Source organism: Chanodichthys erythropterus, chromosome 11 (genome assembly GCF_024489055.1).
Source record: "Chanodichthys erythropterus isolate Z2021 chromosome 11, ASM2448905v1, whole genome shotgun sequence".
NCBI lineage: Eukaryota > Metazoa > Chordata > Actinopteri > Cypriniformes > Xenocyprididae > Chanodichthys > Chanodichthys erythropterus.
The window spans coordinates 56,146,817-56,161,258 of record NC_090231.1 but is presented as its reverse complement, the minus strand read 5'-3'; the positions used below and the strand labels follow the sequence as shown (position 1 = coordinate 56,161,258).

Below are 14,442 nucleotides of genomic sequence, written 5' to 3'. Positions count from 1 at the left end.
TCAACGGTCAAGTGCCAAACTAAAGGGAATACTAATCACCATAATGGTGACTTCACACAGACTTCAACAACCTTTGTACAGTACATGTACAATATGAAAGTTATAAAACCAAACTGGTTTCTAATCTCTAAGTGAATATGGTAATGCTGTTTTAGAGTTGTTGAATCATCCTCTGGTGAGATATCATTGATTTTATTTGCGGTTGATTTCATCTAAGGCTATGTGGCTGTAAGTCAGTTGTAGCTGTTGTGTTTCTGCTCATTGCTTCTCTTTTTTCTGTTCTTGTTGTTCCTCTTATCTTCAGTCATTTTGCTTGTTAACAGCATGTGTTCATCACTAATGCTCAATCATCACTTATAAAGTGATCTACTTTATTTCACTAAAGTCAAAATAATACATTGGGACCATATGAAAACTGAGCAGTTTTTGTTTAACACAAGAGGATTTTACTGTGTACCAGTAAACATGTAACCAACAACATGCATTCTTCTTTATTACATAATTTATCAAAACGCATTTGGAAAATTGTCTCTTGTTTGGTGAAAATGTCTTAATGCTTCATTTAAAAAAAAAAAAAAATACTGTATTTTTCATATATTTTACCTTTATTCTACACTGCTGTTTCCATTGTCATTTGAACGGCCGGTTTGGCTTCCTGGTTCTGTGATACCACTCCCTCCGAAATAGCAATGGGCTCAGATTGGTTAGCTGGCCCAGTGTACTGTGATTTGCTGTGATTTGCCGAAATGCCACGTCCCTTACCATTATATGTTACATGTGCTTCAGTGGAAATGTAAATAATGGTATCCATATTGCCATATCAAATTGAGCCCGAATCACACCCAGATAGCAGTAATGATGAAGAGGGTCAAGCAGAACCTCTGCAAGCATGCTTTTTAAAGGACGTTTATGAATGGTAAATATTTCCACTAGATATGTTGTCACTTATAAATGTTACTGCTGTTTGTTAGCTTTCAATATACGGTTTTATCCTGATTGAAGGGGTGGAGATATTGTCTTTTAAAGTTATGGCAGTTTATTGCCTACAAAAACGGCCAGTTTGGACTACAATGAGCTTCTTCCCGGGTTGGTGACATCATAAACCCTTGCTATTAACATAAACACTGCCCCCGGGAACACGCAACAAAGTGGGCGAGGCCATGTGGCGCAGTATAATGGAAGTGGAAGAGTTGTGTACACCGGATGCAAGCGGCGCGACGCGATGCGTCAAAAGATTATAATCTGTGATATTTTCTACACTGGATGTGGTGCTGAACACAGCTTCCAGAATCTACACGAGTTCAATGCTGGATTTGCAAAAAAGCTATTACTGAAAGATGAAGCAGTTCCTACTTTAAAAACAGAAGCTGCTGTTTATTGGCTTCAAACTGCAAGTATGTTTTATTGTTTGTACATGTCTTTTAAACATAATGTTATAGTTCTGTTGCTATTTTTAATGCATCAAGGACATACAAAGAACAACTCATTTTTACTAGCCAGTTAGCTAAGTTCTAGTGCAACAAACACCACCAAACGTCTATGTTCATAGACAAACAGTTGTTCATGCTATAAATTAAACCATACCTTTACAAAAATGCGACTACTCAGTCATGTATTCTGCTACAGTAAAGCTTTAATCAGGATAAAACCGTATATTGAAAGCTAACAAACTGCAGTGACAGCATCGAAACACTTTGACACAAATACTAAATGAAATACCATTCATAAACGTCCTTTAAAAGCAGTGATTGGAGAGGTTCTGCTTTATCCTCTTCATCTGGGTCTGATTCGGCTCAATTTGATATAGCAATACAGACGCCATTATTTACATTTCCAGTTAAGCGTAACTACGAACGGTAATGGGCGTGACGTTTCTCGACGCTTCAACGAATCATGATACACTGGGCCAGCTACCAACCTGCCAACCAATCTGAGCACACTACGTATTTCGGAGGGAGTGGCTTAATAGAAGCAGGAAGTCAAACGAGCCGTTCATATGAGAGTGGAAACAGAGGTGTAGAATAAACGTAAAATATATGAAAAATAGAGCATTTTCAAAAAAAAAAAGCATTAAGACATGTTAAACTGTGCCCCCAAAACACAATCAAGCCTAGAAAAAAAACACTGAACCACCCCTTTAAAGCTTTACTGTAGCCGAATACATGACTGAGTAGTCGCATTTTTGTAAAGGTATCATTTAATTTATAGCATGAACAACTGTTTGTCTATGAACATAGAAGTTTGTTGGTGTTTGTTGGAGAAGTATGCAACAGAATTTAGCTAACTTGCTAGCGAAGCAAAAACGCGTTGGTCTTTGTTTATGTCCTTGATGCAACAAAAATTAGCAACATAATACATTTAAAAGACATGTACAAACAATAAAACGTACTTACAGTTAGGGGCCCATAAACAGCAGCTTCTGCTTTTAAAGTGGGAAATGGTGACCAAATGGTCATTTTTTGTAGGCATCAAACTGCCATAACTTTAAAAGACAATATCTCCGTGTGCATTGAACTTTCAGCGCTGTCACTTTGCAGATACTGTTTATGCTCAAGCAGCAACATTACACACTAACTTAAGTTAAAAAAATAAAATCGCAATGAACCACCCCTTTAAAAGTTACAATTAACAACAGCCCAAACTATTCAAATCAGTTGCTATTTATTTTTAGATTTAATAATCAACACTCATAAGACAGGTATTGTCTAAATTAATTACTCTAATTCATTTTTGAAATATAATCATTTAGACAGCTACTGTAATGACTTGTTTTCATTACAAACATACATAAAATAATCAAGACATCACTAACAGGTTAAGTAAGTTTAATGAATAGGCTAATATAGTGCATATATGAAATGCTCCTCTCTAGTTCATTTCTCTAGCGTACTAACCTGCTGTTGACACTAAATGCCTGAGGTAAATGTAATGCTACATGAAATATTATTCTCAAGCTGCTTTATTGATGTCTTTCCGCAGTTGAAACACTGGTTGAGAGATTATATGTAAACATACCGATTGATCGTCTCTTCATCTCTTCTTCTGCGCTCTTTACTAGTAGCAAACAACATTGCATTACCGCACACGCCCCCTTCTTGATTGGAGTGTGGATCGCCTGTGACTGACTGTATTCGTCTTATGACTTCATGCACCGAACCATGACATCCGTACTGTTCGGTTCGGGATTAATACATGTACCGTTACACACGAACACACACTAAGAAACGTGATATGTAACACACACGCAAGTTTTTTTGTGGTCTTGCTGGGATTATACCAGCACCCAAAAGACAACATACACACACTAGCATCCCAAGCTGGTTCCAGCATGCAAAACATAACTTATGCTGGTGACGAGCAATGCTGGATTTTTAGGCAGGGGTGTGTTAGATGCTCAGTAATGAAAGTACACGGAACTTAAAGTGACTTTACTAAACACTAATGGCAAATAAGTTCATCCTTTCCTGGCAAACTTTACAAAAATGGCACAAGCTGTTCATTTTCAAAGCTGTTGAGTGGGTTGACTTGGCTCTAGTTTCTTATCCTGCAAAATAATGTATGAGAGTTTACAGACACACATTTGATTAAAAGCCAGAACTGTTCCATTACTGCCATGTTGTTAACTTGCTTAGACATCAACTCTCTTCTTCATCATCTGCGTTGCTCTCTCCAAATGTAGCTGCTTTCGTCTGACCGCTGCTCTGCCTCAGATTGGGATAAATTTAACATTCCCTAGACGTCCTGAACTAGTTCACTTAATGTCCAAAACAAGCTTGGTTTCTTTTTCCCTGGGGTTACTCATAATTGGGCAATGAGCTAACATCTCATAGTTTGGAGGGCCCCACAAATGGCCTTTTTTGGAAAAAGCATCTGATTAGGGATAAGCGCAAAGATGACGAACCTGGAAAACAGAGTCCAACGGACACACATCATCAACCGAAAAGCGTTCAAAAGCTCCTCGAGAGCACATGCTGATTCGCTGAACTCATTTGTAACCGGTGGGCGGCTGGTGACATCATGCAGTATCGCTTTTCACAGCACATCTCGATTTTATGGCTTAATAACCTTCTTGGATGAAACAATCCATTCTAGGGACTTCAGCCAAAGGCACATGCCAAATTTTAAGTTGCTGAGGTTGTTTTGGTGACAGGAGGAGCGTAACAAAGAGAGGTTTTGGATTATATCTGAAGAAGTTTTATTAGTGCTGTTTAAGGCTAAAGTTTGAGAAAGTTAAACTTCAGTATGTAAGCCATCCTGCAACGTTTGTGATGCAGATGTGAAGGATACCTCAAATTGTGTGAGTGTGTTATTACGTTATTTGAAAGACCATATGGCATGCTATTTTAATGCACATGCTCTCATATTTTAGGTAGGTACAATTTTAGTTACTGCTAGAACAGTTTGTAATCATAGAGCAAAGATTATTATAGCCTCTTAGTTACTGTGCAAACAGAGAGAGCTGCATGTGTGTTTATTTTAGCGTCCATAATATATGTAATTCAGAACGGCATACATATTTCATATCTGTGTACATTTTTAATGTCAACTGAGCAGCAATTCCATCATCTGAGTTCATACCTTCTAAAGAGTTTCGTCTCCCATCAGCTCCCACCACCACATCAAAGTCGAAGTCGGCCACAGGGTGATCTGCAGGCCGGATCTCTGCCCTCCAGCCCGGCCCTGAAGAAACATAAACATTCATTCGGCCTGAGAAATAGAAATGACACATCACAAATGAGGATGTCCTTAATATCTCCTTAATAATTCTTAGAGTGTAATGAGATTAAATGAACAGCAACATTCTTAGAGTGCAACAATCATCCAAAAGACTTGATTATCTAAGCTGCTATCCACAGCATTCATTTAAAGTTTTTTATTACACAGCTCTGTGTAATACTTGATTCTGAACGGTCAATTGTGCCATCCAGCCATATGTTAACTGCTTCATGTGCTATCGGAATTATCGTAAATACTAGTTTCCTAGGAAAAAAATGGACATGAACGCTCTTTCAAGTCAAAATTTGAATGAGATGAGCTCATAATCATGACTTCAGAAGTGAATCTATTAAATGTATATTAGATTTTTGTTATAAATGAATAATATATATATATATATATATATATATATATAAACTTTACTAGATTTCTGATGTTGATAACTGTGTAAACACGTCAGTCTGTGGAAAGGGGTTCTATATAGAACTCTAGCGTTCTTGAATCATTTTTAAAGATCCTTTTATGCTAAAAAGGCTCTATATAAGGAGAAACCTCTTAAATGATTGCATAATACTTTCATTTCACTGGTTATTTTTGTTTTTTTCAATTGATAAAGTGTGTTTACAAGCTGTTTTATAACATTTAATTAAAGGTGAAATAAAACAAATGAATTAAAACTTAATCCATAAAATGAATCCATAAAATCCCATGATGGGAACCCCTAAAAGGTTCTTCTGACAGAATCCTTTAAAGGGTTAGTTCACCCAAAAATGTAAATTCTGTCATTATTAACCCACCTTCATGTGGTTCCAAACCTGTATTCCTGTATAACACATAAAAATATATTTTGAAGAATGTTGGTAACAAAACAGTTTCTTGTCCCCATTGACTTCCATAGTGTGTATATATATATATATATATATATATATATATATATATATATATATGTATATATATATATATATATATATATATATATATATATATATACACACCGATCAGGCATATCATTATGACCACCTTCCTAATATTGTGTTTGTCCTCCTTTTGCTGCCAAAACAGCCCTGACCCGTCAAGGCATGGACTCCTCTAGACCCCTGAAGGTGTGCTGTGGTATCTGGCACCAAGATGTTAGCAGCAGATCCTTTAACTCCTGTAAGATGTGAGGTGGAGCCTCCATGGATTGGACTTGTTTGTTCAGCACATCCCACAGATGCTCGATTGGATTGAGATCTGGAGAATTTGGAGGCCAAGTCAACATCTCAAACTCGTTGTTGTGCTCCTCAAACCATTCCTGAACCATTTTTGCTTTGTGTCAGGAGCATTAACCTGCTGAAAGAGGCCACAGACACCAGGGAATACCCTTTCCATGAAAGGATGTACATGGTCTGCAACAATGCTTAGGTAGGTGGTACGTGTCAAAGTAACATCCACATGGATGGCAGGACCCAAGGTTTCTCAACAGAACATTAGCTTGTCTGGGCCAGCCTTCGCTCCCCATGTGCATTAATGAGTCTCGGCCGCCCATGACCCTGTCTCCGGTTCACCACTGTTCCTTCCTTGGAGCACTTTTGATAGATACTGACCACTGCAGACCAGAAACACCCCACAAGAGCTGCAGTTTTGGAGATGCTCTGACCCAGTCGTCTAGCCATCAAAATTTGGCTCTTGTCAAACTCGCTCAAATCCTTACGCTTGCCCATTTTTCCTGTTTCTAACACATCAACTTTGAGGACAAAATGTTCACTTGCTGCCTAATATATCCACCCACTAACAGGTGCCGTGATGAAGAGATGATCAGTGTGATTCACTAGAAGTTAATGGGGTCACATCAACTGTTTGGTTACCAACATTCTTCAAAATATCTTCCTGTATGTTGAACAGAAGAAAGAACTTCATGCAGGTTTAGAACAATCTGAGGGTGAGTAAATGACAGAATTTTACTAACTATCCCTTTAAGGTTCTATAGAACACTTTTATACACTTTTAACACTTTGAAGAGTGTGGATTTTGACCACAAAAAAGTTTGCTGAACAACAATAATGTGACTGCACCTACTTCATATCAACAACTGATTCCTTTGTTAGAAGAAATAAAAAAAGGTGTGTCACACTTTTCAGATGTTTCCACAGAAAAAACCACCCTATGATCTCCACGTTTCCCCTTAAATTTCAGAAGAGATCTCAACAATGTCTCAAACTTTGCTCAGGACTGGAAAGATGTCAGTGTCTGCAAAAGCCTGAAGCTTAAATATGTACTCAAACACTTCTCATTAAAATCTTAATTATCTGAGCTGCTATCCACATTCATTTTATAGCTCTATACTCTTACCGCATACCAACAATTGATTTATTTGTTTCTATTTTTATTTCTCGCAAGGAATTTTAGAAGAAGCATCTGAGAGTTGATACAAAACTAGGAACTGGGAAGTCTCCCAAGCTGTGAAAGAGAAACATCTGAGCAATATTTTTTTCCTCAGGGGAGGACAGGAGCTGGGTGGAGCAGTAGGACAATAAATACAAACATAAAAATATATTAAAACACTTCATCCAAGTTCACTTCTGAGGGACTGTTCTTGCTTTAAGTGAACCGTAGGTTGTTTTAAATAAAAATAATCTGCTAAATGGAAACAGATTTTTCTAACAGCTACATATTTCGACAAGTTGAGGTAATGTTATTCATGTAAGCATCATGCAATCTTGCCTAGAACGCTATGCATTCCAAAAACATATAGTCACAGCATGTCATTCAGCTATTATTAATGAAAGTCAACCATCAATGTCAAATGTTCATAGTACAACTTTGAGGCAAAATAAACCAGGACTGTCAAACAAATATTTTACATGATCCAACTGAACTATATCCAGGATCATGAGTATCGCTTCAAGGCCACAGGACAGGGTCACAAGCACACATGCTTAATTTAGAAAGCTCTTTTGTTTTTATCAGCCTGCTGTCATTGCTGTTGAAGGGAGAGAGACGGATTGCTAATGCCTAGAGGTCCAATCAGAAGCTTACGCAATGTTGCTCTTCCATAGATGACCACATATGGAAACACACTACCTCACGAAGGACTTGGACCTATGAGATCTGTTTCTAATTTCCATGATCAACTAATCATTTCTTCATTTCTCTGATCTCGGTGTTGTTAAATGAGAGTATTTAACGACGTGTGAATGCTATGCAAGCTATGTAGTCATAAAAATGACCACTTAGACACGGGAGGAGAGAGTGATGTGGATTTGGACACTTTTCCATGGGCATTAAAATTGCATTAACAGCTCTGCAGGTGTTGTTTGGTTGTCATGGAAGCAGCTATTAGGCGGGAAGAACTCCATTTGTTCATCTTCCTGGTAATGACAGAGCGGCCCTGAAAACCTTAAACAGCTCTGAAGAGAATGCTGTAATAATGCAGAGACAACAAAATCAAAAGAGCCCAGATGAACAAAGATAAGAATACATTAGCATTTCAATACCGAAGCTCATGTGACGTCTGATTAAACGATGGTATGTGAAGTATTGGTATATTCAGGGTACAAACAGGCTTTTTTGTTTATTCAACAAATATGAAAGCAGACAGAGACTGAACAGTCGGTGCATTTATTATACCAGTGAAAAGTTTGGACATGCTTGACCCTTTTAAAACTTATGCTTTAATGCATGAAATTATTTTAATTTTAGGGCATTTTCAGATCTATAGATTGTTTTGCTTTGTTCTCGATTTAATGCATTACAGTGTTGTATTTTCTTCGCTTCCACAAGGCAACATTTCAAGGCAAAAGTGTTTATGCAAGTCACATGTGAGGAAAAACTTATAGGCTATAGTTTTATATGCGTCGAGACAAATTCAGAAGTTCGCTCCGCAGGTTTATTGTGACTTTATCTGTAGCTGTTGTGACACATGCAAACACTTACTGTATGCAAATGTAGCCGTCATTATACATATTTAAAGGGTTAGTTCACCCAAAAATGAAAATTCTGTCATTAATTACTCGCCCTCATGTCGTTCCAAACCCGTAAGGCCTTCTTTCATCTTTGGAACACAAAGTAGGATGTTTTTAATGAAATCCGAGAGCTTTCTGACCTCCGATAGACTGCAACATTAGTACCTTTCTGGGCCTTGAAAGTGGTAATAAAGACATCGCTAAAATAGTCCATGTGACCACGGTGGTTCAAACTTAATGTTATGAAGCAGCAAGAATAAAAACAAAAATAATGACTTTATTCCAACCTGGTCTCATAGTAGAGACGTACCTGTGGGCACGTTTTCGCGAGACACACAATTACGTACCGATGAGTATGTCTTGCTGCAGTTTCTGACAGAAACGAACGCTAGAGGCCAGTAAAACGTCAATATGCGCTTTTGCTCGTTTTCCCACGCGGTTTCGATGATGGCCGGGGTCAGATTATGAATGAATAAAGACTCGTTTTCGCGTCTCCTCGCGCAATATGATGTTACGACTTCAAAGCGCTTCTTACCGGAGTGCCGGATTTGTAAACATACGTACTTTTAAGCGTCGCTTAACCGGCTCTATATGTTTTGCTTTTTTTTGGCCGTGACCAAGCTTGCTCAGTAGCTCAGCCAATACAGAGTTGGACTTACAACGAGGAGTCGATTCCCTCTCCCTGTCTGGGTACGAATCCTGTGAAAGGCGACTGACAGCAAAAAAGAGAGATCTAAACAAGCTGTAAAACGGTATGATCGCGGATGCTTCTTACGTCACGTTTGCTTTTGTTAACGCCATCGGGTAGGTTTAGTCGTAGCGTCGGTGGGACGTTATTTTAAAACGAAACGGAGCGTAAATGTCAAATCAAGAACCCCGCCGATTCGTCTAAAAAGCAATGCATAAAAATGTACCGCATTCACCCTATTATCTGAAAAAAAAAGAACACGCTTTTAGCGCCGCTCAGTGGACATTTCAGAGTGAAACGATATGTGCCCACAGGTACGTTTTCGTCATGAGACCAGGTTGCTTTATTCACCGTTCACAAAGTAAATAGTGCAGTGCGGGTTCTACATCAGAATGTCATCGAAACAGCATTACTGCAATGCACAGAGAAGAGCAATTACACAACATTTCAAGATGAAGATGCGCCCTTTGGTTTTCAACCACCAAAACTCGTAGAATCAGACTGTAACACAGTTCGTATGTACGGGAAGAAGGAGGTGGGAACCGGTGAACATTCAACGTAACTTTAATTCCAAAATAGACAAAGAACAAAACAAAAGTAATGCCGGCAGACCCTCGTGGACATAAATAAAGTCCAGGCCTGGTCTTCTCTCGTCCTTCACTGTCGTCGCTCCTCCTTTTATGCTCCCGGAGCTCCTCTCTGAGAGACTCAAGGCCAGTGCGCCTCCCAGGTGATGGTCGTTATCACTTGCGTCACCGGCCTCGTGCCATTCCCTCACAGCTCTCGCTCGCCCTGCTCGTCACATACCCCCATCACCCCTCGCAGGCCAGGGGGTACGACTGCACTTACTCCCCCCCCGGGGGCCTGTCTCGGCAGCCGCAGCACCTGGGGGTAAGGACAGATGAGACGAGAGAAAGGAGACGGAAGCAAGGGAAGCGACAGGACAAGAGATGGGGAAAAAGAGGAAAAAGAGAAAAAAAAATTCTGGGTCCGGTTCCCAGACACACTGCTGCTCGGTCCTCAGCCAGCCGAGAGGCTCTTCTTCGCGGTGCCATGCGGTGGCACTGGACGCTCGGTGGACGGCCCGATCCTCAACCACTTCCTGGCGGCCGGCGATGGCTCCTCCGGTTGAGGGCAGCCGGCAGCGAGTCCCCCGTCCCCTGCTCCTCCCCTTTATGGCGGACGGTAGCAGGCTCCCACGGCGGACGACGGAACTCCTCCGCTCCCTTCAGGACGGCAGCCACCCCACCTCGTCCCAGGAGCACGGCATCCGGGTCTCCGTCCCACCTATACAAGGCTCCAGTACCACCGCCTCGGGCAGCCTCTCGCGGTCTTCACTCCCGCACTGCCCGAACTCCGCAGCACCGTGATCCCCCTCAGCAGCGAGGGCTCTCCGACAGAATGTCCCTCCTTCCTCCCGGGTTTCGTCACCAATGTAACACAGTTCGTATGTACGGGAAGAAGGAGGCGAAATAAACAAAGAACAAAACGAAAGTAATGCCGGCAGACCCTCGCGGACATCTGCCGGCCACACAAACATAATAAAACATAAAATAAAGTCCTCTCTCGTCCTTCACTGTCATCGCTCCTCCTTTTATGCTCCCGGAGCTTCTCCGTGAGAGACTCAAGGCCAGTGCACTTGCGTCACCAGCCTCGCGCCGTTCCCTCACGGTTCTCGCCTGCCCTGCTCCTCACACAGACTCTGCTGCTTTTTATAGAACACATTTCCCATTATGAATTATAATATTGAGCTGGAACCAAGACTGGCAACGCTAGGAGGTCCACAGAAGAGTTCAGAGAAAAAGAAGTTATTAAAATTAAACTAAACTAGATAATTAAAGTTTGTAAAAAAAACTTTGATGTTGGCTTGAGAAAGCCTAGCATGAACGTTTGAAGTAATTAGGGCTTTTCACACTTGAAATAATTTACCCAGAGCAGGGTTTCATAACCCCAGGTAAAAAGCGGTGCTAACCCCGCTTCTAAATTTCAAGTGTGAAACGTTCCTATGTTTAAAAGCGGTGTTTCGAATGACAATAACCCGGGGTTTAGCACCGTGTGAAAAGCACTATTGTAAAAGCTAAAAATTTTAGATAGAGAGAGGAGATGGAGTTTTAAATTGGAAGCATTTTTTAAAGCTTGAAGATGAAAGGATTTAAATTTGAAGTAGTTTTAAGTTTGATTACACACACACACACTTTGTCAGTTTTATAAAGGGGGACCCTTACCAGAGGATCATCATGTTTGTGGGTCTGTAGCATTATAGTAAACCAAAGAGCAGCTACACTGAAGAAGCTAAAACATAAAATAGTTTTGTTAAAGCATTTCTTGATGGCTACATAATTCCCACACTTCCATTTGTTTTATTTTAAGGTTTTGATGACTTTTCTTGAATGTGTGAAACGGCAGTAATAAACAATGAGTAGGGTGTGTCCAAACTTTCAACTGGCTCTGTGCGACCTACATCTAGTCGTGAGAACATTTGGTCTGGATCTGGGGCCATCAGTCTTACCCTCATTCTCCTGGTCCTCTGGAGGCTCCACCAGCTTGACGAACTCCACATTAACGTGAAACTCCACACCGAGAAGCAGTGCGATCTTCAGGAGCATGAGCTGGAGCTGCCGGATGCCTGCCAAACCCAGCCAGAGCAAGAACCATTAGCCTCACAGTCACGCAAACACTGCATCACTTATAAAAACACCAACCAGTAAAACTAACAGATGTGAGAACAGAAATATCGTCATCGGAGTGGCAGGATTGTATTTTCACTTAGAGATCCATCATTTGGAAAGCTCATCCAAAAATGGAAACTCTATCATCGCCTCTTTTCCATTCAGTGAAAAAGAATTAGGACTGGGGCTGTCAAAGTCCTAAAAGGACGAAAAGCAACATAAAAGTAGTTCATATGACTCCACATCCTGAAAAGACATTCGATAGCTTTGTGTGAGGAAGAAAAAGAATGGTAAGACTTGACAACCACTGGTCATCATCCACTTTCACTTTATGGAAAGAGCAGCCTAGACATTCTTCTTTTCTTTTGTATTTCAGAAAAAGAAATAAAAAAAACCTATATATTTTGCATTTGAGTGATGTTGAGTAAAGGCCCGTTCACACCAAGAATAAAAACTATAAAGATAACTATATTTGCGTCCACACCAACGAACGATAAAGGTCTGTTTATTCTAATCTCAATAGTGAATAGCTAGTGTAATCAATCTAATCTAACAGTGAATTTAGCTGACGAAGTTAATATAGTGGAATAAAAACAATGCCTATAGTTTTTTCACTGCAACTTCAAAGGAAGCAAGACAATGTTGTCGAAACTAGCGCTGGATACCTGAGGTAATTTTACATTACTCTGTTTGCTAGCCTGTCATAATGATCTCATCATTAATACTTCTCACCATTTATTCCAAGGGTATGACTGATTGTTTTCCATATATTCATTTATTTTAAAGTATCCTTGAAAAGTGGGTTTGAATTGGTGGATTATTCTGGAACTCAGCGATTAACTTCTCCGTAATGTTGTCTGCCATTTTAAATGCGCGAGCCCTAAACTTCGAATGAATTCTGATTGGATTGTCAGCGATTTATCATTCAACAGCTGGGGAAAAATGTTCATTCTGAAAGTCATCCCAATGATGTCGTTCCTCATATTGTTATTGTTGTTGTTATAATTGTGGACTCTGCTATTCTTTCATATATAGAACGATTTTTAGAACTATATCTTTATTGTTATAGTTATCATCTTTGATGTGAACAGGCCTTAAAGTGATAGTTCACCCAAAAATGAAAATTCTGTCATCATTTACTCACCCTCAAGTTGTTCCAAACCTGTGTAAATTTATTTGTTCTGCTGTACACAAAGGAAGATATTTGGAAGAATGTTTTGTAACCAAGCAGAGTATTTTTTTTTCCTACTATGGTAGTCAATGGGAGCGATATCTGGTTGAATTTTTTATTTTTATTTGCTTCAAAATGTGGCCCCCCATTCACAACCATTATAAGCTTGTTTTAAATATATCTCTGATTGTGTTCGTCTGAAAGAAGATAGTCATATATACACCTAGGATAGCTTGAGGGGGAGTAAATCATGGGATAATTATCATTTTTGGGTGAACTATATGTATTTTTAGTTAACTATAATAACCTTGCTGAGCTGTTCCTCAAATCATCAATTTAGGATTTACAGTGTAGATGTTTGGGTGAAATATCCCTGTAGATAACTTTAAACAATAGTCACTAAAACTGCATGTGTAGATAAAGGAAGGGCTGTCAAAGAATGAAAAGGAGAACTAAAAATGACTACTGCTTTAAACAAGGAAGTTATGATAGGTTGCTTAAAATTTGATTAAATGAGCATAGAGAATGAGAAGTTGGTTCAGAACTCACTGATGTGGTCTATCGCTCCAGCACAGAACTTTCCATAGAATTTCTTGGCTCCTAAGCCCCTGAGGTCATGAATGGTGTAGGGCCAAAGATGCAGGACGTTGTTCCTGGAGAATGTATCTCTTTTCTCTATCACCACCACTTTGGCTCCGAGGAGAGTTAACTCGATGGCAGTCCGCAAGCCGCAAGGGCCCCCTCCAATTATCAAGCACTGAAAGTTACAATCAGAAATTGAGAGTATTAGCAGGGCAAGAATTTTTCCAAGGTCACTATTTTCATTTAAAAACAGACAGTATGGGATACGTGAGTGTCGATTTTGTTTTCACTGCCTTTTCAATTCCCTTTATAAGAAGGGAATAAAGATGTCCAAGATATCTCTTCGTCTATTAGAGCACTTTTTAATACATGGGAATTTGTCTTTCTTTTTTAAATTCAAGGAGCTTATTTTACTCTACAATGAGCAAACACTGTAAGCTTTTGCCCACTCTTTTAGGAATAAGTATCCTTGAAAGAGAAAATCTTAGCAAACAAGCTCAAAGCACTAATGCAAATGTTTATCCAAACACCACATCACCACCAGTGCCAATAACTGGAGGCGCGTGTGTGATTTCCTCAGCATTAAATCATAATTACAGTCCTGTCATATCAAAGGCATGATTCATGCATCAGGCTTGAAGTCAATACGTCAGGTTCCGGGACGTGTCTGAG

At 39.7% G+C, this 14,442-nt stretch overlaps 1 protein-coding gene across 33 annotated transcripts in view; it reads right to left on the bottom strand.

Annotated features, from left to right (window-relative positions):
• The window catches only part of mical2a (microtubule associated monooxygenase, calponin and LIM domain containing 2a), an 89,901-nt gene that overhangs the window by 42,650 nt on the left and 32,809 nt on the right, over positions 1–14,442 (bottom strand). For 32 of the 33 annotated variants that reach the window (XR_010896386.1, XM_067400127.1, XM_067400132.1 and 29 more), the window contains 3 exons: positions 13,738–13,945; positions 11,858–11,974; positions 4,579–4,680 (listed from right to left, as the gene is read on the bottom strand). Coding sequence is in view for 32 of the 33 variants with exons in the window: in XM_067400127.1 (XP_067256228.1) it covers positions 4,579–4,680; positions 11,858–11,974; positions 13,738–13,945 (427 nt within the window). In the remaining variant the exon portion in view is untranslated. Of the gene's footprint in view, positions 1–4,578; positions 4,681–6,876; positions 11,641–11,857; positions 11,975–13,737; positions 13,946–14,442 lie in introns of those variants that run through there. The other variant, XM_067400158.1, reaches the window with a different exon arrangement.